Source organism: Capra hircus, chromosome 6, assembly GCF_001704415.2.
Source record: "Capra hircus breed San Clemente chromosome 6, ASM170441v1, whole genome shotgun sequence".
Classification (NCBI taxonomy): domain Eukaryota; kingdom Metazoa; phylum Chordata; class Mammalia; order Artiodactyla; family Bovidae; genus Capra; species Capra hircus.
Genome location: NC_030813.1, coordinates 32,907,580 through 32,931,799, shown reverse-complemented (window position 1 = coordinate 32,931,799; position 24,220 = coordinate 32,907,580). Strand labels below are relative to the sequence as shown.

The window sequence follows — 24,220 nt, the reverse complement described above, 5'->3', positions numbered from 1 at the left end:
CAGGGAAAAAACACACAACGTGAATGAAAGAAACCATTTCACAGAGGTGATATACAGTTATGTTTGGCGAAATAACAGCCTAAAACACCAGACTAGAGAGAAGTGCTCAAGTGAGAGTGTAAAAAGAAAAGATTTGCCAAATTTGGAGATAAGGGAGGGCTCCAAGGTTGAAGAGTTTGATATCCATAAATGCCAAGTAGGAACATTCCCAAAGATTCCAATTATAATTGAAATATTAGGCCTGTTTATACCTGGCCTCAACTACTCACTTGGTTTCGTTAACACATCTCCAGTCTGAAATGAGGCCAGACTGGATACAAGTTAACCATTAGAAGAAAGGAAGTCACAATCCTCAGGATTTTAAGGCGAATGCTTGCAAAAAATCTTTTCATTCTGGTACTGGGAGATTGTCATTCAGTACTTTCTCAGCTCTTTCCATGGAGAAGCAACCAACATCCTCGTTCTGCATTAATATACAAGGTCTGTGGCAAGCTAGTTAATGTAATGTTTTCATCAAATGTTTCACTGAAGTATGTATTTCTGTTTCACGTAATTATGAAAATTTTAAAATGTCAAGATCTTCTTTATCTTTTTTCTATCCCGACTGCCTAAAAAATACACTGGAGACAGAAAAAAAAAATCACTGTATGAAAGGTAATTAGCACGCCCTCTCCTTTCATATATATATATATAACTTTATAATTGAAATCTCATTAAGAGCTTTCTAGGTCTCCTTTTCCCTTAGTGACCAGGTGTCCCTAATTTGTTTTTAACCGATGTGACTAATTCCAGGCAAAGACTAGAAAAAGTCTGATACCTGTTGGAGAATTGCAATAACAAGGTTAAATAAGTGGGGTGGCTTTTTAAGGTTGGCTTTAACCTCCATAAGGAAAAAAAAAAAGGCTTCAATGTCTTTTCTCTTAGAGTCCTGCCTTTTTCTCAGTCCCGGTTGAAGATTCCAAGGGAAATGAGAGCACTATTTTGTTTCTCCCTTGTATTGCAGATAGGGGGAGGAGGTGGTTATTAGAGAGAAGCTCTTCCTCTCTCGGTTTTCCCCTCTCTCCGCCTGATAGCACCGCTCTCTCGCGGGCTCGCTCGTTCTCCTAGGTGATCCATTTCTAGGCAACGTGGGTCTAGTGCTGAAGCAGCCAGGCTCGCTCCTTGCTCGCTTCCTGCATCCCGCCAGGCGAACCGCTCCAAAAGCATCCTGCAGCCCGCGGCAGCTTTCCTCCTCCGGCCCGGCCCCGCTGCTTGCACCCGGCGCAACTCCCCCGCCACCGCGCCCCAGCGAACCGGCTCCACGGGCCCGCCTCGCCGAACTCCGCTCCCGCCTCGCGCAGAAAGGGAATTTTCTCTGCATTACAAATCTGCATTACCTTGAAGTTCACTTTTACTACCCCTCTTGGAGAGGGTTTTTTCCTCTCCCTACTGGAATCTGGCTGTTCCGCTCGGAATCTCCTAATCTTGCCACTTAGATTTTATTTTGGCAGCGAAGACCAGCGATTCTCCGCGGGCCGTTGGGGCGGGGGGGAGGGGGGCTTTTTCGGTGGGGGGAGGGGGAGGGGAACATCCGGCGTGAGGCGGGGGGTTGCGGGGGGGGGTGGTCTGTTGGAAGTTGCGGCGGAGCTGGGACCGGAGACCCGCGGCCCCGGCACAGCGATGGGGATGGTCTGAGCTCCAGCCTCTCCCCCTTGCCCGAGAACAACGAGGCTGGATACATTTTTAAAAAGCCAAACTGCAAACAACTCTGGCGATGCCAAAATTCCCCTCCAAGTGACACGGCTTCGCGAAGGAGGTTTCCTCAGGCTGGGCTCTTTCTGTTGCTCTGCCTTCCTCAGCGACGATTAAAAGCTTTGGTCTGGTTATAGGAATTTAGGGGGGGGAAAAAAAGAAAAAGCTTGTGCTAAACTATCGTGACCTCAAACTCTTTGGACTTTTATATATTTATTTTTAACACTGAAAGAAAATCCATCCTAAAAGAGAATCAGCCTAGGAGGAGATGGAAGTTTTCCCCTTGCTCTTGGTTTTGTCCGTCTGGTGGTCTCGAACCTGGGACTCGGCGAATGCGGATTCGATCATTCACATCGGTAAGAAAGGGCTGGTGCTGCCCGTGGGTACTTTGACCGTTTGGTTTCGCAGACGTTTTCCCTTTGCTTCCCCCTCTCCGCCCTCTGTGTGGCTCGTTGGCCGTGGCTTCGGTTCATTGCCCCTTCCCGCTACCCTTCCCTCACACTTGTGCAGTTTTCTGGAAGGATGTGGATGCTGAACCTGGACTTGTGCTGTGGTTTCGCGGTGAATCGTGGAGCGTGGGCTGGATGCGTGGGGTCTCAATTTACCTCAGCGTGCGTGTGTGCCGGGGAGCGCTGGGGGCTTCTCAGTGTGTGAGGAAAGGAAGTTTCATCGACTCTACCTTCCATATTCTTTCCCGGATGTATATTTGCTCCATTAAAAAAAAAATATATATATATCTATATTGGGGGCAACAGAGAGTCATCTGCGGAGCGAAAAGAGCTGGGGTGGGAGATGGGGGTGGGCGAGAGCTCCCTTCGGATCGAACAGGTGGTTTTGCAACGTGAGCGGGCCGCGTTCGCCGCAGCGCGTGCGGCGGTGACGGGGTGCTGGCGGCGCCCCCAGCCTCCTGCTCTTCTTGCTGTCCTCTCGGCTTTGCGGTACTCGCGCCGAGTCGCCGCCACCGTAACGGGAGGGGCCGGCGGCCGTGTCGCCGAGGACCGGGAGCCGCGCACCTCGCTACCCAGCTCGCGCTCGCCGGGCCTGGCGCGGCGACGAGATTGGCCTCCGGCGCCGGGGGAAAAGCGGGAGCAGAGGCGCGCGGGCTGCCCTCGTGGGCTGCCTCGCAGACACCTGCCTCGCCTCGCCGTCAACTCGAGAGTTGCAGCGCCAGGCCGAGAGCAAAGGCGCTGGGGCTCGGGGTGGCCTGACTCCGGGAAGGACGCCGAGCCGGCTTGGAGATGCTTGTGGCCCCACCTATTGGCAACCAGACGGGCCGGGACTGGCCGCGGCGGGCGCTGGCGCGGGGGCGGGCGCGGGTGGGGGCTGCGCGTCATTATCATGCACCGCGCTCGCGGCTTCAGGCTCCAACTCTTCTCACTTGCTAATCCGTGAGAGCTGAACGGAGACCGGCTCTTGCAGCCTTCTCTACGTTAATACGATGATTTCCTTTTCGGAAATTCGCGTCCGCGGGCCAGCGCGGTTCATTTACTGCGCTGAGGAGAGGCCCCTCTTGGGGAATTTTTCTGGGCACAAGACTTTTATCTGTCCACACGGTTTGATGGTCTGCAAATTGAGGCGACAGATGGGTCGCAGCATCTCCCTATTCCGTCTCTCTGGCCCTCCCCCGAGCAACACACACAGACACGCACGCGCGCGCACATACTCCCCCTTTCCCCCAACACACACACACACACACACACACACACACACACACTCTTACGTCCTGAAAGGGGAACCTGGTGCAGGTGGAGGTTGTGTCTGCCTTACCCAGGGATTTCTGTTTGGTGTGTGAACGCATGGAGGCCAGCCTCAGCTCCAGGGGGCTCCCTCTCTTGGTCCCAGAGGCTGTCTTTGTAAACATGTCTGCCATTCTCAATCGTTTATATCAATAGAATCATATAGGTCCCTGTGCGAGTAGTAAGGTCAGGGTTCAGAAAACCTTGTACGTAGTCATTTAGTAAATTAATCACTAGATAGCTTGCCTACTAGATCACATTTTGCCTGGGGGCAACAGTGCCTGTGGGTTTAGAACTTTTCAGGGAGAAATTGTGGCCTCATTGAGAGGTTCAGTAATGTTCTGATAAAGAGTTCAGAAATGACGTATCCTCCTGTTAAAGAAATGACTTACATTTAATTTATATCCAGTTGTAAATGACTGAAGCAGGAACACATTTATATTATCACAGTACCTTTATATTCACATTGTGTTTAGGAGTTTCTGCCTTATGCTCTTCATTGCTCAGAAGCGAGGGTGTGGATAAATGGTTATTTTATTGCTTATTCAGTGGTCTACACGATAAGTACTTTACTTGCAAACACCTGCAGCTGTTACTGTCCTCCAGCAGATGAAAACTGTCTTGCAATGCAGTCTGGTCACTTGTTTCAAAATAGAACACAACTATTGTATTTTTTCCCTTGAGTTCTATCAGTTAGTATCGCATGGCTTACTTATTTATAACCTGACCTGCCACCCCAAGTCACTGTGTACAAATTAGAGATTTCTTTAGAAAGCTGATTGTATGCATTAAATGTATATATTGATGCTACCAAAATAGTTACTTCTCAGATAATTTGACTTGAATTCATTTAGTACATTACACAAGAGAATTACCTTCTTTATAGACTACCCAATATTGCCATGAAACTAGCAAGTTAATAGTTGTTTCAGATGCTTCATATCTTTTATAACATACTGAAAAATGTTACCTCCTAAATTAAAAAAAAATGATCAAGTGTAATTTATGTGCACGTCAGAGGTTAAAATCCCCTTTCTCTTCCACCCCCATCCTAGCTAAACTATAATAAATTAAAAACTGAGTGACTATGTCAAAATTTTTAAAGTATCAGTTAATAGTCTTTGGATCAGTTTACTTACTTGGTTGAGTAGGAAAAAATAATTATCTTTAGGGGGATAGTCTTCATTTAAGTATTTAATTGTGAGAAATATGCTTATGGCAAACATATTTTAGGACTAAAGGGATAAAAGTGATGAAACTGGAGGGGAAGTGAATATTTCAACTCTATAGATAAAAAGAGATATGCAGAAATGAAAGGTTCTCACAGCCTCATGTGATGTGTTCAGGTAGAAAGTAGCTGCAATATGTAGTTCAGGCGAGCTGGAAAGATAAAAAGACACTGCTCTAATAGGTTCTTTAAATATTGAATCTTTTTGGTATAAACCAAAGTGTATGCATGAAAACCATCTCTTCCTGTTTGTTTTTATTTCATGCAGGTATTTTTTTTAAGAAAATCAATTGTATATTTTAAATTCATATATTTTTGAGCATATTAGTTCACTGCAATGATGAGATATAATGGTTAAACTCTAACTTAAATGAAAATGTATTTATTAGTCAAAGTGAACTAATGTAATTACTTTCAATTTCTGTTAAATCATATTTTAAAGATAATTATAATATTCTTGTTTAATACAAGTGTACATGCAGCACATGCAGTGTTTCGAAATACATCACCCCAGTTGTGATCTTCTTTGCCCCTCCCACAAGGAATGGTCTTTTGACATATAAAAACTGTGCAATTTTGAATTATGCTTCTACTTTGAGCTTGAGCATTGATTGAGTAATTTCATCAGACTCACATTACTTGATTGCTTAGAAGTTTCCTAATGATCTGCATTCTGTAGGAAGAACCAAAAAGTCGTGAGTGGAATGGCAATGATATTGTGTTTTATGAGGCTATTCAAAAGTCGCTCTGATTTATGTAGCTAGAAAGCTCCAAAGTCTTTGAGATTAGCCACGCTGACTGCTATTTTCTTCATACATCAGTCGTCCTACACTCTTTACTCCCTAAACACAACAGGAGTTTAGAGCACTGCTTTAATTAAGCAGGGATTAGGTGGCATTTCCAGTCAACCACACAGTTTGTGTCTTGCTTCATATCTAATACAGAGGATCTCATGTTTTAATAGTTTAATGTGTGCTCATTTCTTATCTGGTTCCTGTGCCCACAGAACTGATTGAGATGAGCCATCCTCAGTTACGTATCTCTACAAGGGAACACAAACAGTGTACTTATTCATATATTACAAAAATCACTAGCATATTTTTATTATCAATCATGGTAAAATACCTTATGCCAGAAGGGAATATAAATAAAGCACTTACGCATGTTTTTCTCATAAGCAAATGATACTTTGTCCTTTGAGATAATAATCATCAACTATGACATGTTTGAGAAGCCTAAGACAATTCACAGAATATTTTCATCATGAGAAAGTTTAAAGTACAAAACTGATGGGTGAATAAAATGTGTCACCACATTATAAACATTATAAATATAATTGATGGCAAGTTTAAAGCATTAATTTTCATTACTGCTGCACTGAGGACAATTTTATAAAATAGAGAATGTTGTGGCATTTCCAGAAGTTGTTCTGTGTCTTCTGTCAAATTGTTTCAATTCTTCACATGATTTTCATTGGTTAATGATAGCTTTCAGGAGTAATCAAGAACTCTCTACTGTATAAGATATTTCAGTGATTTAAGTTATTCTTTTATTATTTACAATAGTTGTTTGCTCCCTAAGTGATAGATAACTTATACTGTAAACTTCTAGAGACTATTAAGAAGTAGCTTCTGGATATAAAATTGGGGTATACTTTATAATGTATACTTTTTTGTATCAATAATACAGTTATTTGAAGTGTAATTCAGATGTGCATTAAGTTAGACAGTGTTATTAATCAACAATATCAACTGTGACATGATTAATAAGCCATTACACTGAGGACCTTTGCTTTCCACTCAAAGTGAAATGTACATCTGATAAGTAGCTCCTATAAATTTTAATTCAAATATGAATAAAAATCAAAATCATTAACTTTCAACTTATCTAACAATATAAACCAGCTGAGGTTATTAAAAGTAATGGAAGGTGCATTATATTTAATTCTAATCATTAAGGCTAAGTTCACCATAGTGCAAGTTTATCTCAAAAATATGTAATTTTAAAACCACATTTTAATGCAGAAGGTTGTTTTCCTTCACTTGCATGCAGTACTTTAGTATTAAAAAGTAAAGTATTTGGCACTGCTATTAGATGTTCATGATATTTCAGACAATAGCATATTGTTGGGTAACGATACTTAGCTTGACTACAAATATAATGTTTATTAGCAGTTACATTTTATGGTCCTATAAAGATAATTTTGCCATTAGGTGTCACTGCATTCTGAGCTGTTCCTTTGTAGTCCTACTTGAAAATCACATGAATTTTTAATTTTAGGGAAAAGATGCCATTTAATTAGGATTGTGATACTCTAAGATACAGGTAGTCTTTATTTTCAAATGAGAAAAAGAAATGCTATCACTGACTCTTGTAAGAATTGAATTCTAGGGCATATCAACATTCTATATTCTCTAGATTCGATTGCTGGATTTAGTGGTGTAAATTTTTCACAAAATTAAAATACAGCAGAAATATACTCTTATGCTAAGACTATCTGTGGAAAAACTAAAATTCCAAATAGTATGTAAATACGCTTAATAGTGCTGGTCTAAACAGACATTACGGCAACTCACTCCAGTACTCTTGCCTGGAAAATCCCATGGACAGAGAAGCCTGGTAGACTACAGTCCATGGGATCACAAAGAGTCAGACACGGCTGAGCAACTTCACTTCACTTCTTCAAACAGACATTAGTAACTGCTTACCTAGGAAACAATTTGGGTCCTAAACTGATTGATGTTTGTAGCATGAAACACATACAGAGCTGTGAAAAAGAAAATGGGCACAAATATGTCAGCCATTGAATTTTGTGAATGATTGTGTATATTTTCAGATAATTTTGCCATGGGAAATATTAAGTTTTATGTATTATATCAATTTCTTCCACACACATACCACCACCATCACAACTACCACTACCACAAGCACCATCAGGTTTGTGTGCTAATATAAAACCAGTGTCTATTATCAAGTAGAAATTTTCCTGTTTATTTGACTTGTTTGAGAGGCAAAATCTTTCTTCTGGCATATCCTATTATTAAGACTAATAGAGAATGAAACTAAGGTCAACTTTGACCTGATACATTAGTTTTAATGTTGGCAAATCACATAATTAGAGAATGGAATACTGGGTTAAATGAATGAACAGTTTATCATATTATGTTAGACCTTGCCCTGTGCCAATATTTAATAAACTAGTTGGAATAATATATTATTAAAATTCATAGTAAAAAGTGATCAGATGGATATCTGAAGGATAAGGGGAAAAAAGACTAGAGTAATTCTGGGATTGGTTATTAAGAAGGCATCTGTGGAGTTAGGTCATTTCAATTGGTGAATTTTAGCATTTGGATGTGGACAGAAATTTTAGAAAATGTGAAAAACAGAAGGAGGATATAAGACAGTAAAAAGTGTTCTGGATTAGAATTTTGAGGGTTTAGGGTTAAGTACCAGTTTTACCAATAACTTATTGAACTATATTGGGAAGCTATTTATTTTCTTTAGTCCTTGTTTTATTAACCCTAAAACAAGCTTTAGATTAATGTTCATTTAAGCTCTACAATTACATGACCTAAAATGAAGACAAATTGCTATATTTCAGAAGAGATACAGTCAAGTGTGGTTCAAACAGCCATTTTTAATAGTTAGGTTTAGAGTGAATTAAAAAAAAAATACAAGGGGAACTAGGTGGAGCACAGAACCTTAAACCTTCAAATTAAGGGCCCCTTAATATGAAGATGACTTCCTTGGTGGCTCAGATGGTAAAGCGTCTGCCTAGAATGTAGGAGACCCAGGTTCAATTCCTGGGTCAGGAAGGTCCCCTGGAGAAGGAAATGGCAATCCACTCCAGTATTCTTGCCTGGGAAATCCCATGGATGGAGGAGCCTGGTAGGCTACAGTCCATAGGGTTGCAAAGTGTCAGACACGGCTGAGTGACTTCACTTTCACTTTTAATATGAAGATATTTTTGGTATGAACAAGAATTATTGTATATTTGTTAATCAGATATTCTAGATAACTTCAGTATCGGAAGAGAGATCTGGGTTTGTTTTCTTATTTTACATTTTGTGTTTGTTTTCTCTAGGGTTAGCATTAAGATGTTACATACAGTGCTAGTATATCCCACAATACTAGTGTACTTTCAGGATGACTGGAGGAGTGAGTAGTCATGTTCTAACCAGCAGGGACTACTGGAGCCCTTAGAATTTACTGAGTCGAAGTGCATCAGGAATATTAGAATGCATTTGGCGCCACTCAAAAATGTAGTGTATAAAAGAAATAGCCAGTGTTTCTTCAGTGTTCTTCATCGTTTTGGGTTCCTGCCCCAGGTATTCCTGCTTTTACCCTACTGTTGTTCACGAAATGGTTGTCAGTGTGAAGCTGAGGCTGGGTTGACTCATTGAAAGCCTTCCTGAGTGAATAGAAGGAAGCCAGAGGCAAGCACAAGGAGCACACAAAAAGCCTCCCTGTGTGTGAAACATTTTACAATCACTCTGTAATCAAGATCCTTATTAACAGATATTTCTATTCATGAAAAAAGATTGTTGTTAATTTTATTAAAGCAATTGTTAAATTTTTCTTCATCCCCAGATGTAATTTTTTTCTTCATCCCCAAAGTAATTTTTAAAATAATAATTTTATTGCTCTGAATTTTATTTTATTGCTCTGAATACTTGATTTTTCCCAAGAAATCTTGAAAAGGTGATTGCTTCATTATCAAAATCATTATAATTCTTTAAGTTAGTTCCCTAAACCCACAGGGTAAGGTGTATATTATTATCAATATGCAGTATGTATGCTCTTTGGGAGAATAGTATATCATCCAACAGACATTTTTTCTGGACCTGTTCTCTAAGAACGACTGTTTTTTAGGTCCTGGATTTAAAATGTGGAACAAGTAAACTAATATGCCCTTATAATTAAGTAATTGCATTCTCATGGGGGTAGCAATGCATGTTATAATGTCAGGTAGTGATAAATGCTTTTGAGAAAAATGAAGGAATGGCACTGTATTTTGAGTAGGGTGGTCTGGTAAGACCTCCTGAAGAGATGATTATTGGAGCAGAGACTTGATTCCAAAAAAGGAAATTAGCCATGTGGGTATCTGATGAAATAGGATTTCAGCCAGAGGGCATAGCAAAGGCAACTGCCCTGAGATAAGACACTAAGGAATCTGCTTAATTCTTTTAAGGAACATCTTAAAAGTCAGTGTGAAACAAATGTGTAGAGAGCAAAGCAGAAAGTAGAAGGAAATAAGGTCTAAGAGGCAAATTGGGAAGATCCTATCATAGCTTATAAGTCATGGTATGGTATTTAGATCTGAGTATATAGGATGCCCTCTGGAGAGTTGAGATCAAACACATGATATGTAATACTTTGTGTTTTAGAAAGATAAGTATATCTGCTTGGTTGAACTGATTGAAGTAGTCATAGGAACATTATTATGTACTACCACTTGACAGTACTAAACTGGACTATTCTAATAGTTGGTTGCTGAATTATTTGAGCAGTTTAAGATTGTGGATGGATTTTGAAGTTTATAAAAGAAATAGGATTTTCCAATGAAACTTCTGCTGGGAAAAATCCAAAGACAATAATGAGGTTTCTGAAGTATTTTGCCTAAGCAAGCTGGTGACTAAAATTGCAAATATGGGGCAATGGGTAAGTTTTAGATAAAAGTCAAAATTTACATTTATTATATTTGATATTTCTATTAGACATCAAATTTGAGAATTTAAGTTGGTAATTGATTACATTAGTCTGGAATTTTGGGGGGAGTTAGGAATTCAAGCTGCACATTAAGAATTCATCATTACAGACATGATCTTTAAAGCAATGGGAGAGGATAGCACACTTAAGGAATAATTATGCAAAAAGAAGAGGTCCAAGACTATATACCAAAGGGTGTTCCAAAATGTAGAGGTCAGAGTGAGAATCTAGGAGGAGAGAAAGATGTATGATCTGTGAGTCAAGAAGAAAGCTAGGAGTGTGGTGTGTTCTGTAAGCCAAGTGAGGAAAGTATTTCAAGGAGAAAACCAGAAATTCTGTCAAATTTTATGGATGAAATCTGAGACTTGACTACTGGGTTTAGAAGTGTTGAGGACAAAAGTGACTTTGACAAAGCTGCTTTCAGTGCACTGAAGTGACAACATACAGATTGGCAAGGAATCAAAGACTTAATGGGACTTGAGGAATTCAGTGAGCTTTGCTTTAAGGAGAAAAGGGTATGGTAGTAGAGGGAATATGAGGTAAAGGGAGGATTTTATTTTTAATGATCAGAGTTTGGATAGTTAGTAATTTTTTTTAAGTTTAAATCATAAGAAAATTTTCAGTAAGAGGATTCAAAATAAAATATTCATTTTAATTCAGTCCTATTGGATTCTTGAATTTAGATAACACATATTCAAATAGCATTGTGTTTTTGATTGTTGTTTATGTTTTTTTTTTTATTTGATCAGATTTTATTTTATTTTATTTTATTTTATTATTATTTTTTTTATTTATTTATTTTTTTAAAATTTTAGAATCTTAAATTCTTACATGCGTTCCCAAACATGAACCCCCCTCCCACCTCCCTCCCCACAACATCTCTCTGGGTCATCCCCATGCACCTGCCCCAAGCAAGCTGCTTTAGTTTTGTAATCTCTGGTCAAGTGATACTGGGACAATGCCAGTGGAATTAGACAAAGAAACTTATATTAATATGTCCTCTCTGAAACAGAATCAGTTGTTCTGCAGTTTTGCTTCATGTAGTTTCCCATATTAGCACTCAAATTTAGACAAAAATTTTTTTACCTGAAATTATGAATGTATTATATTTTATGGAGCATTGATATACCATTACAAGTAGAATCAACATTTTGTATTTTAGTATTTGCTAATTTTAGGGACACACTATTTTCCTATATAAATGGCATTAAAATAACAGTAAGATAGCATAAAAGCCTCTCATTATAATAGACACATTTGAATTGAATAAAAGTTTCCCTAAGTAAATTTTATTATGCATTCAATTTACTTAAATCATTTTGGAACCATTATTGAGTGTAGTTTTTTCATAAGGCAGTACATATTGCCACATGGAAGTTAAATAGATAAATCCATATGATATTAATTTTCAGTAACACATTTAAATATTTCCTTTTATGGAACTTTCACTTCTATTTGTGCTATACCATAGCTGGCAGATCTTTAGTCATAGGTGAAAATGAGGAAAGAAAATGTTCCACATTTTCTAACCTCAGAATTCAGCCTTCTGAAAATGAATCTCAGTTCTTTTACTGGTCTCCTACTAATACACATAAGTTATGTATTGATTTTTTAAGTAAAATAAGAATATTTATATTAAAATAAGAATGCCAATAACAGATGCATTTTATTTTTCTGTGTTCTTTGTCATTTATAGTGGTATCTCCTCTATAGAAACATTTGTCTTATGGAAACAATGTAATGTGACTATCACATGTTTGTTTCTGCTTGGTTACATCTATTGATGTATAAGCATAAAATACATGAACAGTGAGGGGATAGGAGTCCTGTGGTTTGGGCACAGCAATGACTGATAAAGAGGGCAAGCTGGAGCTGAGGAATATGATTAATGAAGTATATAACATCAAAAGATATTTTAAAATTGCTAGTTCTTGCCTTCCTGGGTGGTGAAATATAATCGTGTGAAAGAAATGCTTAACAGATTTAAATTCAAATTTAATTTGGAATGAGCCCCTAAAATGCTGACGTGCTTAGTATATTTAACCTTGACATCATTAAAATGACAGGCCCCACCAGGAGCACATTTTAGATGGGCTTATTATCCTAAAAATTGTAGGCTAGGTAATACCTTTGGAACTAAATTGGGACAAGAGAGTTCTATTGTTCTGTGGCATATAGTTCATGGTGAATTGAAATCTGAAAGACTGAATCTTCCTTCTATAATTTCTGCAATCTGACAATCAACACAATTATGTTAGTGGTGTAGTGGCAATTACTATCTTGCTCTTCAGCCCAGATTTCTTCTTTGCTATTTCTTTGAAGGTGGTAACAGAAAATAGTGAGTTTTCTTCTTAGAAATACCAGCAACTCTCAGCATAGCCCAAGGGAGGCATGCCCTTTATACAAACCATTACAGATTTGTACTTAAAAAAATTGTGAAAGAAAAAAAATTAACAAGTGATTAGTGTGCAAGGTGATTCATGCCCAGACTTCAGAGGGATTACTCTTTGGTTTCCTGGTGGTGCAGTCATGTTGGGTTTTGTACATTTTTTTATAATTCATTATTTTCAAGCAGAAAAATCATGATCTACATCCTCATATTCTATTTGCAGAAAAAAAACATTTTAAATGTTACAAGAAAACTATGTGAATTTTTTGATTCAGTGCTTACTGAACACCTATTGTGTACACAGTTCAATATGTATTCATGTAAGACCTGGGCTTCCCTGGTGGCTCAGATGGTAAAAAATCTGCCTGCAATGTGGGAGACCCAGGTTTGATCTCTGGGTTGGGAAGAATCCCTGGAGAGGGAAATGGCAACCCATTCCAGTATTCTTGTCTGGAGAATCCTATGGACGGAGGAACCTGGCGGGCTACAGACCGTAGGGTTGCAAAGAGTCGGACACGACTAAGCCAGTAATATACACACATAAGACATGCTTCCCATCCTTTAAGAATTTTGAAGTATATGTGCTTTCTGAGATAATACTTTGGAGACTGAATGTAGAGCAATTTAGGACTCATTGGATGACTGGTCTATTATGGCATTGGAATATGTGATAATTCACTAAATGCCACCATTATGTTGCCCTTAAGTTGCTATAAAGCAAACATATTTCAGAAAAAATATATGGATGGGATAAGGAGATTGCCACCTGTATAAAGTCTTCATTTATAATAGAAATCTCTTTCCTCAGCTTCATGATGGCTAATTATTAACCTTGTTGTAAAACATAGGTTACACAGTCAAAACAGTCATGCCATAGTCAGAGCTAAGGGAAAGTCTCTGTTATTTTTACCTCTTTTCCTTTTTTTCCTTCTATGGATATCAGTAGTTATGCTTTTACGTCAAGTAAAAGAGGAGATGGCTTTTAGATCTAGTTATCTTGTAATTGGCCTTCCCTTGTGGCTCAGCTGGTAAAGAATATGCCTGTAATGCAGACAACCTGGGTTTGATCCCTGGTTTGGGAAAATCCTCTGGAGAAGGGAAAGGCTCCCCACTCCAGTAGTCTGGCCTAAAAATTCCATGGGGTTGCAAAGAGTTGGACACAACTGAGCAACTTTCAGTCTATATTGTAATTAACAAAATGAATGAAATTCTTTCTAAATTTAATGCCATATATCATATTATTAAGCTTGGTTTCTTGGGTATGGAGAAATTAAATTACATTTATTGTTTTCTTTTAGAGTTATTAGTATACTATTATCTTGTATTACTAATTGGTATTTTCTTCTAATGTATACTAACCTTCTCAGTGAAAATGACAATTTTATACTATAGCTAATAAAAGAAGAAAAATTTCCAAAAAAAAAAAAAGAAGTAAAACTAGTTAACTTTACAAATCAAGTAAGGATTGTTGGGAAAACATATTTATGCCAGCTTTTAATTGTGGATATCATTGAGAATAGGACAAACATTGAAAATTGAAATTAACGGTTTGAATACTAACTCTCCAATATTTCTATTTTTCTCCACAAGAGTTCTTATTGTGGTTCATAAGTGGTTAATAAATAGCAAAACTGGCTGCTCTGATTCTTTCTTTTATTTTTCCTGTCTACCCTTCAGTAGCAATGCTAATGAGCAGTAAAATGGCCAAAAGCAAGGAAGGAGCAAAGGGTTTTAGATAATCCATAAACCGGAAAATCAGCCCCTGAATGCTCATATGCACAGGCTTGCTGAGAAGAAATCGTTTTATTTTCTCAAAATATTGCCCAGATTTTAAGGGTAGAACTTGCTCTTGGCTGCTGAGATTATAAGAGGAATGAAGCTTCCAGGCCACCAAGGAAGAATGCTCTGAATGACAGTCTTGGAGCAGGATGAAAAATATTATTATTGGGAAAAGAATGTCCTTTAGGGGTAATGCTGCTGATAGCCAAGACCCCAGGGATTAGCTCAGTTCAAAGTGCCATGTCTACAATGACTTTTTTACAGAGAAAATATGGATATTAGTATTTACTTCTTAAATAGTTTAGATAATTTTGCAAAAACTGTGTTGGATTGACTGTGCATCAATATAAATTGAATACTGAATATCTGTATTGTATATTCCCAGTTGGTTTCTAGCTGATGCTACATTATCCACCTTTTAAGGAAACATTTGAATATATTGTACTTAAAAAATAGTTATGAAGCACAGGGATATATAGTGTTCATTAATATATATAAATGGGACTCAACTATTTTCAGTTTGAATGGGGAAAAAAGGTGGTCTTTGTAAGTTATTCTACCTTATACATTGACCCTCATGGAAAGGAAAATCTGTTCACCCTTGTCATGAGAAAGCAAGCAGGAACATGTGGCCAAAGCTGTGGAGTTGTAGTCTGGCAAGAGAGGGAAATGGTAAGCAATTCCATTTGGAAGAAACCTGTGGAAGAAGCCTTGTTACAGTGAAGGATACGGCAAGAGAGGAGTCTGAAAGTTAGGAAGATCCCTATGAGGTCTACAGTAATTCTGTAAAAAAAAAAAAAAAAAAAAGCAAATGAAGCAACTGACAAACAACTAATCTCAAAAATAAACAAGCAACTCCTGCAGCTCAATTCCAGAAAAATAAACGACCCAGTCAAAAAATGGGCCAAAGAACTAAATAGACATTTCTCCAAAGAAGACATATAGATGGCTAACAAACACATGAAAAGATGCTCAACATCACTGATTATCAGAGAAATGCAAATCAAAACCACAATGAGGTACCATTTCACGCCAGTCAGAATGGCTGCGATCCAAAAGTCTACAAGCAATAAATGCTGGAGAGGGTGTGGAGAAAAAGGAACCCTCTTACAGTGTTGGTGGGAATGCAAACTAGTACAGCCACTGTGGAGAACAGTGTGGAGATTCCTTAAAAACCTGGAAATAGAACTGCCTTATAACCCAGCAATCCCACCGCTGGGCATACACACTGAGGAAACCAGAATTGAAAGAGACACGTGTACCCCAGTGTTCATCGCAGCACTGTTTATAATAGCCAGGACATGAAAGCAACCTAGATGTCCATCAGCAAATGAATGGATAAGAAAGCTGTGGTACATATACACAATGGAATATTACTCAGCCATTAAAAAGAATACATTTGAAACAGTTCTAATGAGGTGGATGAAACTGGAGCCGATTATACAGAGTGAAGTGAGCCAGAAAGAAAAACACCAATACAGTATACTAACACATATATATGGAATTTAGAAAGATGGTAACGATAACTCTGTATGTGAGACAGCAAAAGAGACACAGATGTATAGAACAGTCTTTCGAACTCTGTGGGGGAGAGAGGGTGGGATGATTTGGGAGAATGGCATTGAAACATGTATAATATCATATATGAAACGAATTGCCAGTCCAGGTTTGATGCATGATACTGGATGCTTGGGGCTGGTGCACTGGGATGACCCAGAGGTATGGTACGGGGAGGGAGGTGGGAGGGGGTTCAGGATGGGGAACACGTGTAAACCTGTGGTGGCTTCATGTTGATGTATGGCAAAACCAATATAATACTGAAAAGTAATTAGCCTCCAATTAAAATAAAAAATTTATATTAAAAAAAAACACACAAAAAAACTTAGGCCAAGAGATGTCTAGCTTTGTGTTATAAGCTGTTTATAGTGGTAGTGTGGTAGATGGAGGCCAGAGAAGACTTTGGCAGTACTCTGGGTGATTCTTGGTGAAGGGTTGTGCCCAGCCCCTGCAAATGGGAATGGAGAGGAGAATTTGCTTAGAGAGGAGAATAATTTATCAACTCGTCATTCTTTACTTTCTGCTGCTGCTGCTGCTGCTGCTAAGTTGCTTCAGTCGTGTCCCACTCTTTGAGACCCCATAGACGGCAGCCCACCAGGCTCCCCTGTCCCTGGGATTCTCCAGGCAAGAATACTGGAGTGGGTTGCCATTTCCTTCTCCAATGCATGCTGAGTCGCTTCAGTCATGTCTGGCTCTGTGCAGCCCCATGAACAGCACCCCACCAGGCTCCACTGTCCATGGAATTCTCTAGGCAAGAATACTGGAGTGGGTTGCCATTTCTTTCTCCGAATCCATGTACTGCTGCTGCTGCTAAGTTGCTTCAGTCGTGTCCACCTCTGTTTGATCCCATAGACGGCAGCCCACCAGGATCCTCTGTCCCTGGGATTCTCCAGGCAAGAACACTGCAATGGGTTGCCATTTCCTTCTCCAGTCATTCTTTAGAAGTGGGTGTAAAAGAGGAAAGTCTAACATCATTCTCAAGTACTATCTTGAGTGACTTAGTGGATGCTCGTGCTGTTCACCAACACAGGAGACCGAGAAAGAGGAAAGAAGCTTGAGTTTGGACTGAATTCAAAATTATTTTGGCATGATTGTGAAGTGTTATATCCCAGACAGCAGCTTCCCAATACCCTCCCGCTTCCTGCCTCAAATGTAGGAAAAAAAAGCCATTCTCCATAGTGATCAATTCTGTTTTGATCTAAAAACGGTAACAGTGTTTTTCTGGTCATTCTTTTTTAACTTTTCCCTCAGATCCAATGCCCATAATGTTATTTCCTATTTAATATGTGAATTGTTTAAAATAATTTTCAACTATTTACATTCAGAAAATAATATTTCTGCATAAGGGCCTTATGATTCTTAGTTTCTGTATATACTTATTTGACAGTTCAGAATTATTTCTTCTAAATGATATTACTGATTTAAAAAAATATATATCTTAATATCTCATTTCATAATATGACTGTACATCTTTTTAATCAAGGTCTGGGACCAATATTAAGAGACTAGTGCTATTAATTTATTTGATACCCATTTCCAATCAAAACAACTTTAAAATGCAGTGATCTTTGATGATATATTATCAAAGTAAAATAAAAATATAATTTAAATTACTTGTGCATGATTGCTTTTTTGGTTTCATAATGCAAGTAGAATCTCATTATATAAATTCACAGAATTACATGGAAGGGTTAAAGTATTTCCATAAAATTGTGTATCCTTTAATTACATGTTATCTACACACAATTAGCTGAAGGGGGGGAAATTGTCCTTCTAGGATGGTGAAGAAAAGCCTGAAATGGGACTAGAGGGATCTTGTTGAGACTTCAGGCCTCATTTATAAGTGTCTCAGAAGTCTGTTTTATGGTTAAGGATCTGTGTTCTCAGATAAGAAATGTTTGAAAACATGTATCTGCAGTCAGGAAAATGTGAAAGCAGAAGCAGTGTGTCTGCATGTGTGTAAAAACACTGGTTGAACTGAAGAGTGGAATGGAGTAGATCCAGATCAGCCAGTCTTCTTTCTGTCTCTCTGTCTAGAGTCTAGGTTTTCAGGCTGTTTATATAATATGTACTTAGGTGTGATATTATTTGAACTTAATTTTGTCATCTTGCTCTTTTTTGTTTTTAGTAAGCTGATCAAGTGTGTGAGAACTAAGGATGGAAAATGGAGTGCTCCAGTGGGCAGGAAGGCTGCTGGCATTTCTCAGTCTTGCTCTCAGGCTCTGTTATTAGCTTTAGGGAAGACCAAGGGATGAAAAATATAAAATCAATGAAGGATAACCTGAGTCAGTTCAGTTATTAAAAATTGCAATGATTGGTAATTTTTGTTTCTTAAAGGGTCATTTTTGTATAGTACCAAAAATAAAAGCACTCAATTTGATGTCAGAGGTATATATTCAAATCATGTTTTGTTCACTTTGCCACTTCACAGCTTGAAGTCTTTGGATAAGTAATGAGACTTTCACCATCATCTCAAATGTTCCTGCTTCTGCTTCCTCTCCACTTCATTGGTTATAAGGATAAGCTGTTGTAATGTTTAAAATATGAATTTATGGACTATGCAAATAGTATTCATACTTAAGGAGCTATAACTTGCAATTTAACTATACTGCTAGTCAGTGTCCTGGTTGTGCATTAGAAAATGGATCCCATGCCTGACATTAGACAGGGTTCCCTGTTTATCCTCTGTTCCTAAAATAGTAATTCAGGCTCTATGCTTTTTTACAGCATATTAATCAAAGTTGAAAGTTTTTATTAAAGTAATTGAATTTAAGCTTAAGTATTCTTCAAAGGTGACATTTCCCTCTCAAATTACATGAAATAGGTTGCTAACATGTTGTTATCACTGATGCTGATGTTTAGTTATGTTTTGCCCAGCCACACCCTTTCATCTGGAATAGGGTCATCTTGTAACTTATTATCCAAACTGGGAGTATTTTGAAAGTGAAAATGACAGTATTAATATTTCCCCTGGGTTGAAAGGGATAGACTAGAGCTGACTGGAGGCAGACCAGGGACAAGGCTGCACTCATTTCAAAACCCTACCTGCAGGCATGTGATTGGTTTGTATTTGGTCCAGCCACCATAGGCAGTGGTTCTGTCTTAGCAACTGATTATTCCTTATCTAAAGGAGGTTTTGGTTTTGTTTTATTTTTAATTACTTAGACCACTTTTCTCCACGGACAGCAGAAAAGAGGAAAAATAGCTAAGTATAGGTTCTCTTTGTTCAGACAAACATATTTAACTGAATTTTAAAATATCAGACATTAGTATCTGTCATCACTCCCTTTATTCTTCTGCATCTATTCTCCCTAACTACTGTTTGACTGCTGCTGTTAACAGAATTCCCTGGATATTGGCAATTGTATCAGTTCACACCTAACCTCAGATGTTTTGTCTCTGAAACTACATAAAGGACACATTCTCACATGGAGCGAATTGTTCTCAGAAACATAAAGTTTACAACAAAGATTTAGATTTCCTTCATTTTTGCATCCTAAAAGAAAAAAGCATCACCTAAACAAGTTTTTGACAAGTTTTATTTTTATGGAAATATACCAAATAAGAGGTATTCTTAAAATTAATACCAAATAAGAGGTATTCTCTCCAAATAAGAGGAGAATCGCCTTAAGAATTAAAGTTTCAAAGGTGTATATTTAATGTTTTCTTGTTAGAGGGAATAAGCATAAAATATTGGCTTGTGATTTTAAATTAATTACACTGTAACTAGTGTTTAATAGATTCAACCTGTACAGACTTCACTGTCAGAAGTATACCTGTTAGTTTGGTGTAAAATTCATTAGATTCTCTTAAACTTCCTTTCCTTTTTCTCTGTTCTGAAGTCTAGTTTTACCTCAAGAAATGATCATGTGATACTCTGCATTGGCCTCTTACCTTCACACTCTCGCTCTTCCCTTGATGGCCTAGTTCATATAAACCTTATCTTCTTTTCTTCACTTTTGGCACCCTGGTTATTACTTTCTGTGATTTTCACATGTGGAACTGGCTTTGAGAGCATTTTCCCCACTCTGTGTCCAAAGAAGACTGCAGCCTTCCTCGTTTCTTTCTCAGTGCCAGTTTTTAGGCTTGGGCTGACCCTGTTCTTTAGGTTATCTTCAGTGTAGAAATTGCATAATCATAGATTCTATAGTTGGGAGGAAGGTTAGAAATTGTATATAGTCCAGAGTCCTTTTGCTGATGAGAAAATTGAAAGGTTAAGTGAGTTGAATGCTGCATCGATAGGCATTTTTAAATAGTCTATTAAGCATAATTTTTACTAAAAATATAATTGTAGTCACATCATCAAAGAAGTATTAATGTAGGCTATTGGCCAGGAGATAGAAATAGCCCGATTATGTAGAACTGGATAATTGTTTTCGTCAGCATAAGGTCCATTTTACCTGTGCTCTACTGTACTGCTTCAGAGTGCTGTAATTAATTCCTCTGAAGCTTGCTAATACAATATGAGAGGTACCTAACCCAGTTGTTGGGAAATTATTCTCACAGCTACTAGGGGCAGGAAGTATATGTACCATCTTCTGGGAATTCTCCCAGATTTTAGAGCCCAGCAGTCTAGCCCAGATCCAAACCCTATTCCTCAGCCTACGCACTCCACTCTTGCTTCCTCACAGCATCTTTCCTCTCTTCTCCTCTACGAGACTCAAGTTGGAACCTGTTTCCTTCAAAATTTACAAAAGTTAATTCTGTCTCTAATAAACTATCACTGTACATGTATTTATTGTTGGTTTCTAATCACTCTTGGACAGTTTATTTCAATGTTTTCAACCTTACTGTTTTCATATGTAAAATGTAAATGTAGCCCCCTATAATGAAGAGACAAATGAAAAGTAAATTATATAAGATAAATTGGAAAAAATAAAATAAGACTGAATGAATTTTCAATAAAACTTTGTTTTCCTTTTCCTTCTCTGCTTTCCTTCAAAATTTCATAAATAGTTGTGATTAATTGTACATTTTATTTCTGTTTTGTGCACATTTGCCAAATATCTCGAGGCTAGAGTTAATTGATTTTCTCAATTATGTCAAGGAGAGAGGAAAACTATCTGTGAAAATATGGGTTATTTATATTCTTATTTACAAACTCAAAGAGACTTGCTGTTTGCTTAATATGAAAAAAAACACCTTAAACAAACATGATTTTTAAATCCTTTTTCTCTTTTTGCTTCAGAACTTTCATAAAATAAAGATTTTTTTTTCAAGTTGTTTATAAGCTTATAATCATTTTGGTGCTTGGATCCATTTTGAAAAACAACCCTTCTTTAAGTCTTCTTTCAAATCCAACAAACTTTATACTTTTTATATCATTAAAGTCATAATATCATCACCTCATATTACTTTCTGATTCTCAGTTCTAGACAATAATAATCAGTTACTTCAGTTCAGTCACTCAGTTGTGTCCGAATCTTTGTGACCCCATGAATTGCAGCACACCAGGCCTCCCTGTCTATCACCAACTCCCAGAGTTCACTCAAACTCATGTCCATCGAGTCAGTGATGCCATCCAGCCATCTCATCCTCTGTCATCCCCTTCTCCTCCTGCCCCCAATCTCCCCCCCCCCCCGCCAGCATCAGGGTCTTTTCCAATGAGTCAACTCTTTGCATGAGGTAGCCAAAGTATTGGAGTTTCAGCTTCAGCATCAGTCCTTCCAAAGAACACCCAGGGCTGATCTCCTTCAGAATGGACTGGTTGGATCTCCTTGCAGTCCAAGGGACTCTCATGAGTCTTCTCCAACACCACAGTTCAAAAGCATCAATTCTTCAGCACTCAGCTTTCTTCACAGTCCAACTCTCACATCCATACATGACCACAGGAAAAACCATAGCCTTGACTAGATGGACCTTTGTTGGCAAAGTAATGTCTCTGCTTTCGAATGTGCTATCTAGGTTGGTCATAACTTTTCTTCCAAGGAGTAAGCGTCTTTTAATTTCATGGCTGCAATCACCATCTGCAGTGATTTTGGAGCCCCTCAAAATACAGTCTGACACTGTCTTCACTGTTTCCACATCTATTTCCCATGAAGTGATGGAACCAGATGCCATGATCTTCGTTTTCTGAATGTTGAGCTTTAAGCCACCTTTTTCACTCTCCTCTTTCACTTTCATCAAGAGGCTTTTTAGTTCCTCTTCACTTTCTACCATAAAGGTGGTGTCATCTGCATATCTGAGGTTATTGATATTTCTCCCGGCAATCTTGATTCCAGCTTGTGCTTCTTCCAGCCCAGCGTTTCTCATGATGTACTCTGCATATAAGTTGAATAAGCAGAGTGACAAATTACAACCTTGACATACTTTTCTTATTTGGAACCAGTCTGTTGTTCCATGTCCAGTTCTAACTGTTGCTTCCTGACCTGCTTACGGGTTTCTCAAGAGGCATGTGAAGTGGTCTGGTATTCCCATCTCTTTCAAAATTTTCCACAGTTTATTGTGATCCACACAGTCAGAGGCTTTGGCATAGTCAGTAAAGCAGAAATAGATGTTTTGCTGGAACTCTCCTGCTTTTTCCATGATCCAGTGGATGTTGGCATTTTGATCTCTGGTTCCTCTGCCTTTTGTAAAACCAGCTTGAACATCTGGAAGTTCACAGTTCACGTATTGCTGAAGCCTGGCATGGAGAATTTATGCATTCCTTTGCTAGGATGTGAGATGAGTGTAATTGTGCAGTAGTTTGAGCGTTCTTTGGCATTTCCTTTCTTAGGGATTGTAATGAAAAACTGACCTTTTCCAGTCCTGTGACCACTGCTGAGTTTTCCAAATTTGCTGGCATATTGAGTGCAGCACTTTCACAGCACCACCTTTCAGGATTTGAAATAGCTCTACTGGAATTCAGTCACCTCCATGAGCTGTGTTTGTAGTGATGCTTTCTAAGGCCCACTTGACTTCACATTCCAGGATGTCTGGCTCTAAGTGAGTGATCACACCATCGTGATTATCTTGGTCGTGAAGATATTTTTTTGTACAGTTCTTCTGTGTTTTCTTGCCACCTCTTCTTAATATCTTCTGCTTCTGTTAGGTCCAGACCATTTCTGTCCTTTATCGAGCCCATCTTTGCATGAAACGTTCCCTTGTTATCTCTAATTTTCTTGACGAGATCTCTAGTCTTTCCCATTCTGTTGTTTTCCTCTGTTCGGTGCATCAGTTACTTAATTACTTTCTAATTTTTTAATATCATCATCCACTCCTTTCTTACCTTCCTAATATTTACTGTGCTGAAATGTTTATTTTGCATGTCCTGTGCTTATGGAAAATAATTCTGTGAGAAAAATTGTGCGCTGATGAGAAAATAAAGGAAAAGAGAGGTCATGGTGATTTGGTTAGCATTTAATTATCCTGGCCATTTTGCATATCGGTACTGATTTAGTAATTGTTGATTTTACAGTTAAAGTAGACTTGTCTTCTAAAATTGACCTGTTAATGTGGGTTTAATCAATAGAGCCAGCTCCACAGGTTTATAACTGATTAAAGGTCAATAAATTATTTGGGCATTTGAGACCAAATCAGCACAGTTAGTATAGAACCCTGAATGTAAAATCCACAAATTAATTTTAATTTAAAAGTTCGTTAGTGAAAAAAGACTTTATTGCATTATATATTTAGAATTATGATTATTCAAAATAAATGAATACATATGTATGTATAGCTGATTCACTTTGCTGTACAGCAGGTACTAACAGATTGTAAGGTACTGGAGTGGGCAGCCATTTCCCTTCTCTAGGGTATCTTCCTGACCCAGGATCGAACCTGAATCTCGTACATTGCTGGCAGATTCTTTACCATTTGAGTTACCAGAGAGGTCCTAAAACAACTTACTCCAATAATATCTTAAAAGAGTACAGCTGGTGTGTTTCTATAGTATTTGGAGGGATCATTGAACTGGGTTGCCTACCTTTGGCGCCACTTTCATAAATTTAAGATTTTAATAATTTATTTTCCCCCTGGTCCTGCTTCATCTAGAGGATACTTGTTGCTTCTCAAACATTTTGGAATCCTCTGGTTTAACATGAAACTAGCCACTCTATTTGGAGAAGGCAATGGCACCCCACTCCAGTACTCTTGCCTGGAAAATCCTAT

General features: G+C 38.2%; 1 protein-coding gene across 1 annotated transcript in view; it reads left to right on the top strand.

Moving 5' to 3' along the window:
• GRID2 (glutamate ionotropic receptor delta type subunit 2) overlaps positions 1,606 to 24,220 on the top strand; it is a 1,630,498-nt gene continuing 1,607,883 nt past the window's right edge. Inside the window, exon 1 of the mRNA XM_018049306.1 lies at positions 1,606 to 2,087. Coding sequence (XP_017904795.1) covers positions 2,000 to 2,087 — 88 coding nt within the window. The 5' untranslated portion in view covers positions 1,606 to 1,999. The remainder of the gene's footprint in view (positions 2,088 to 24,220) is intronic.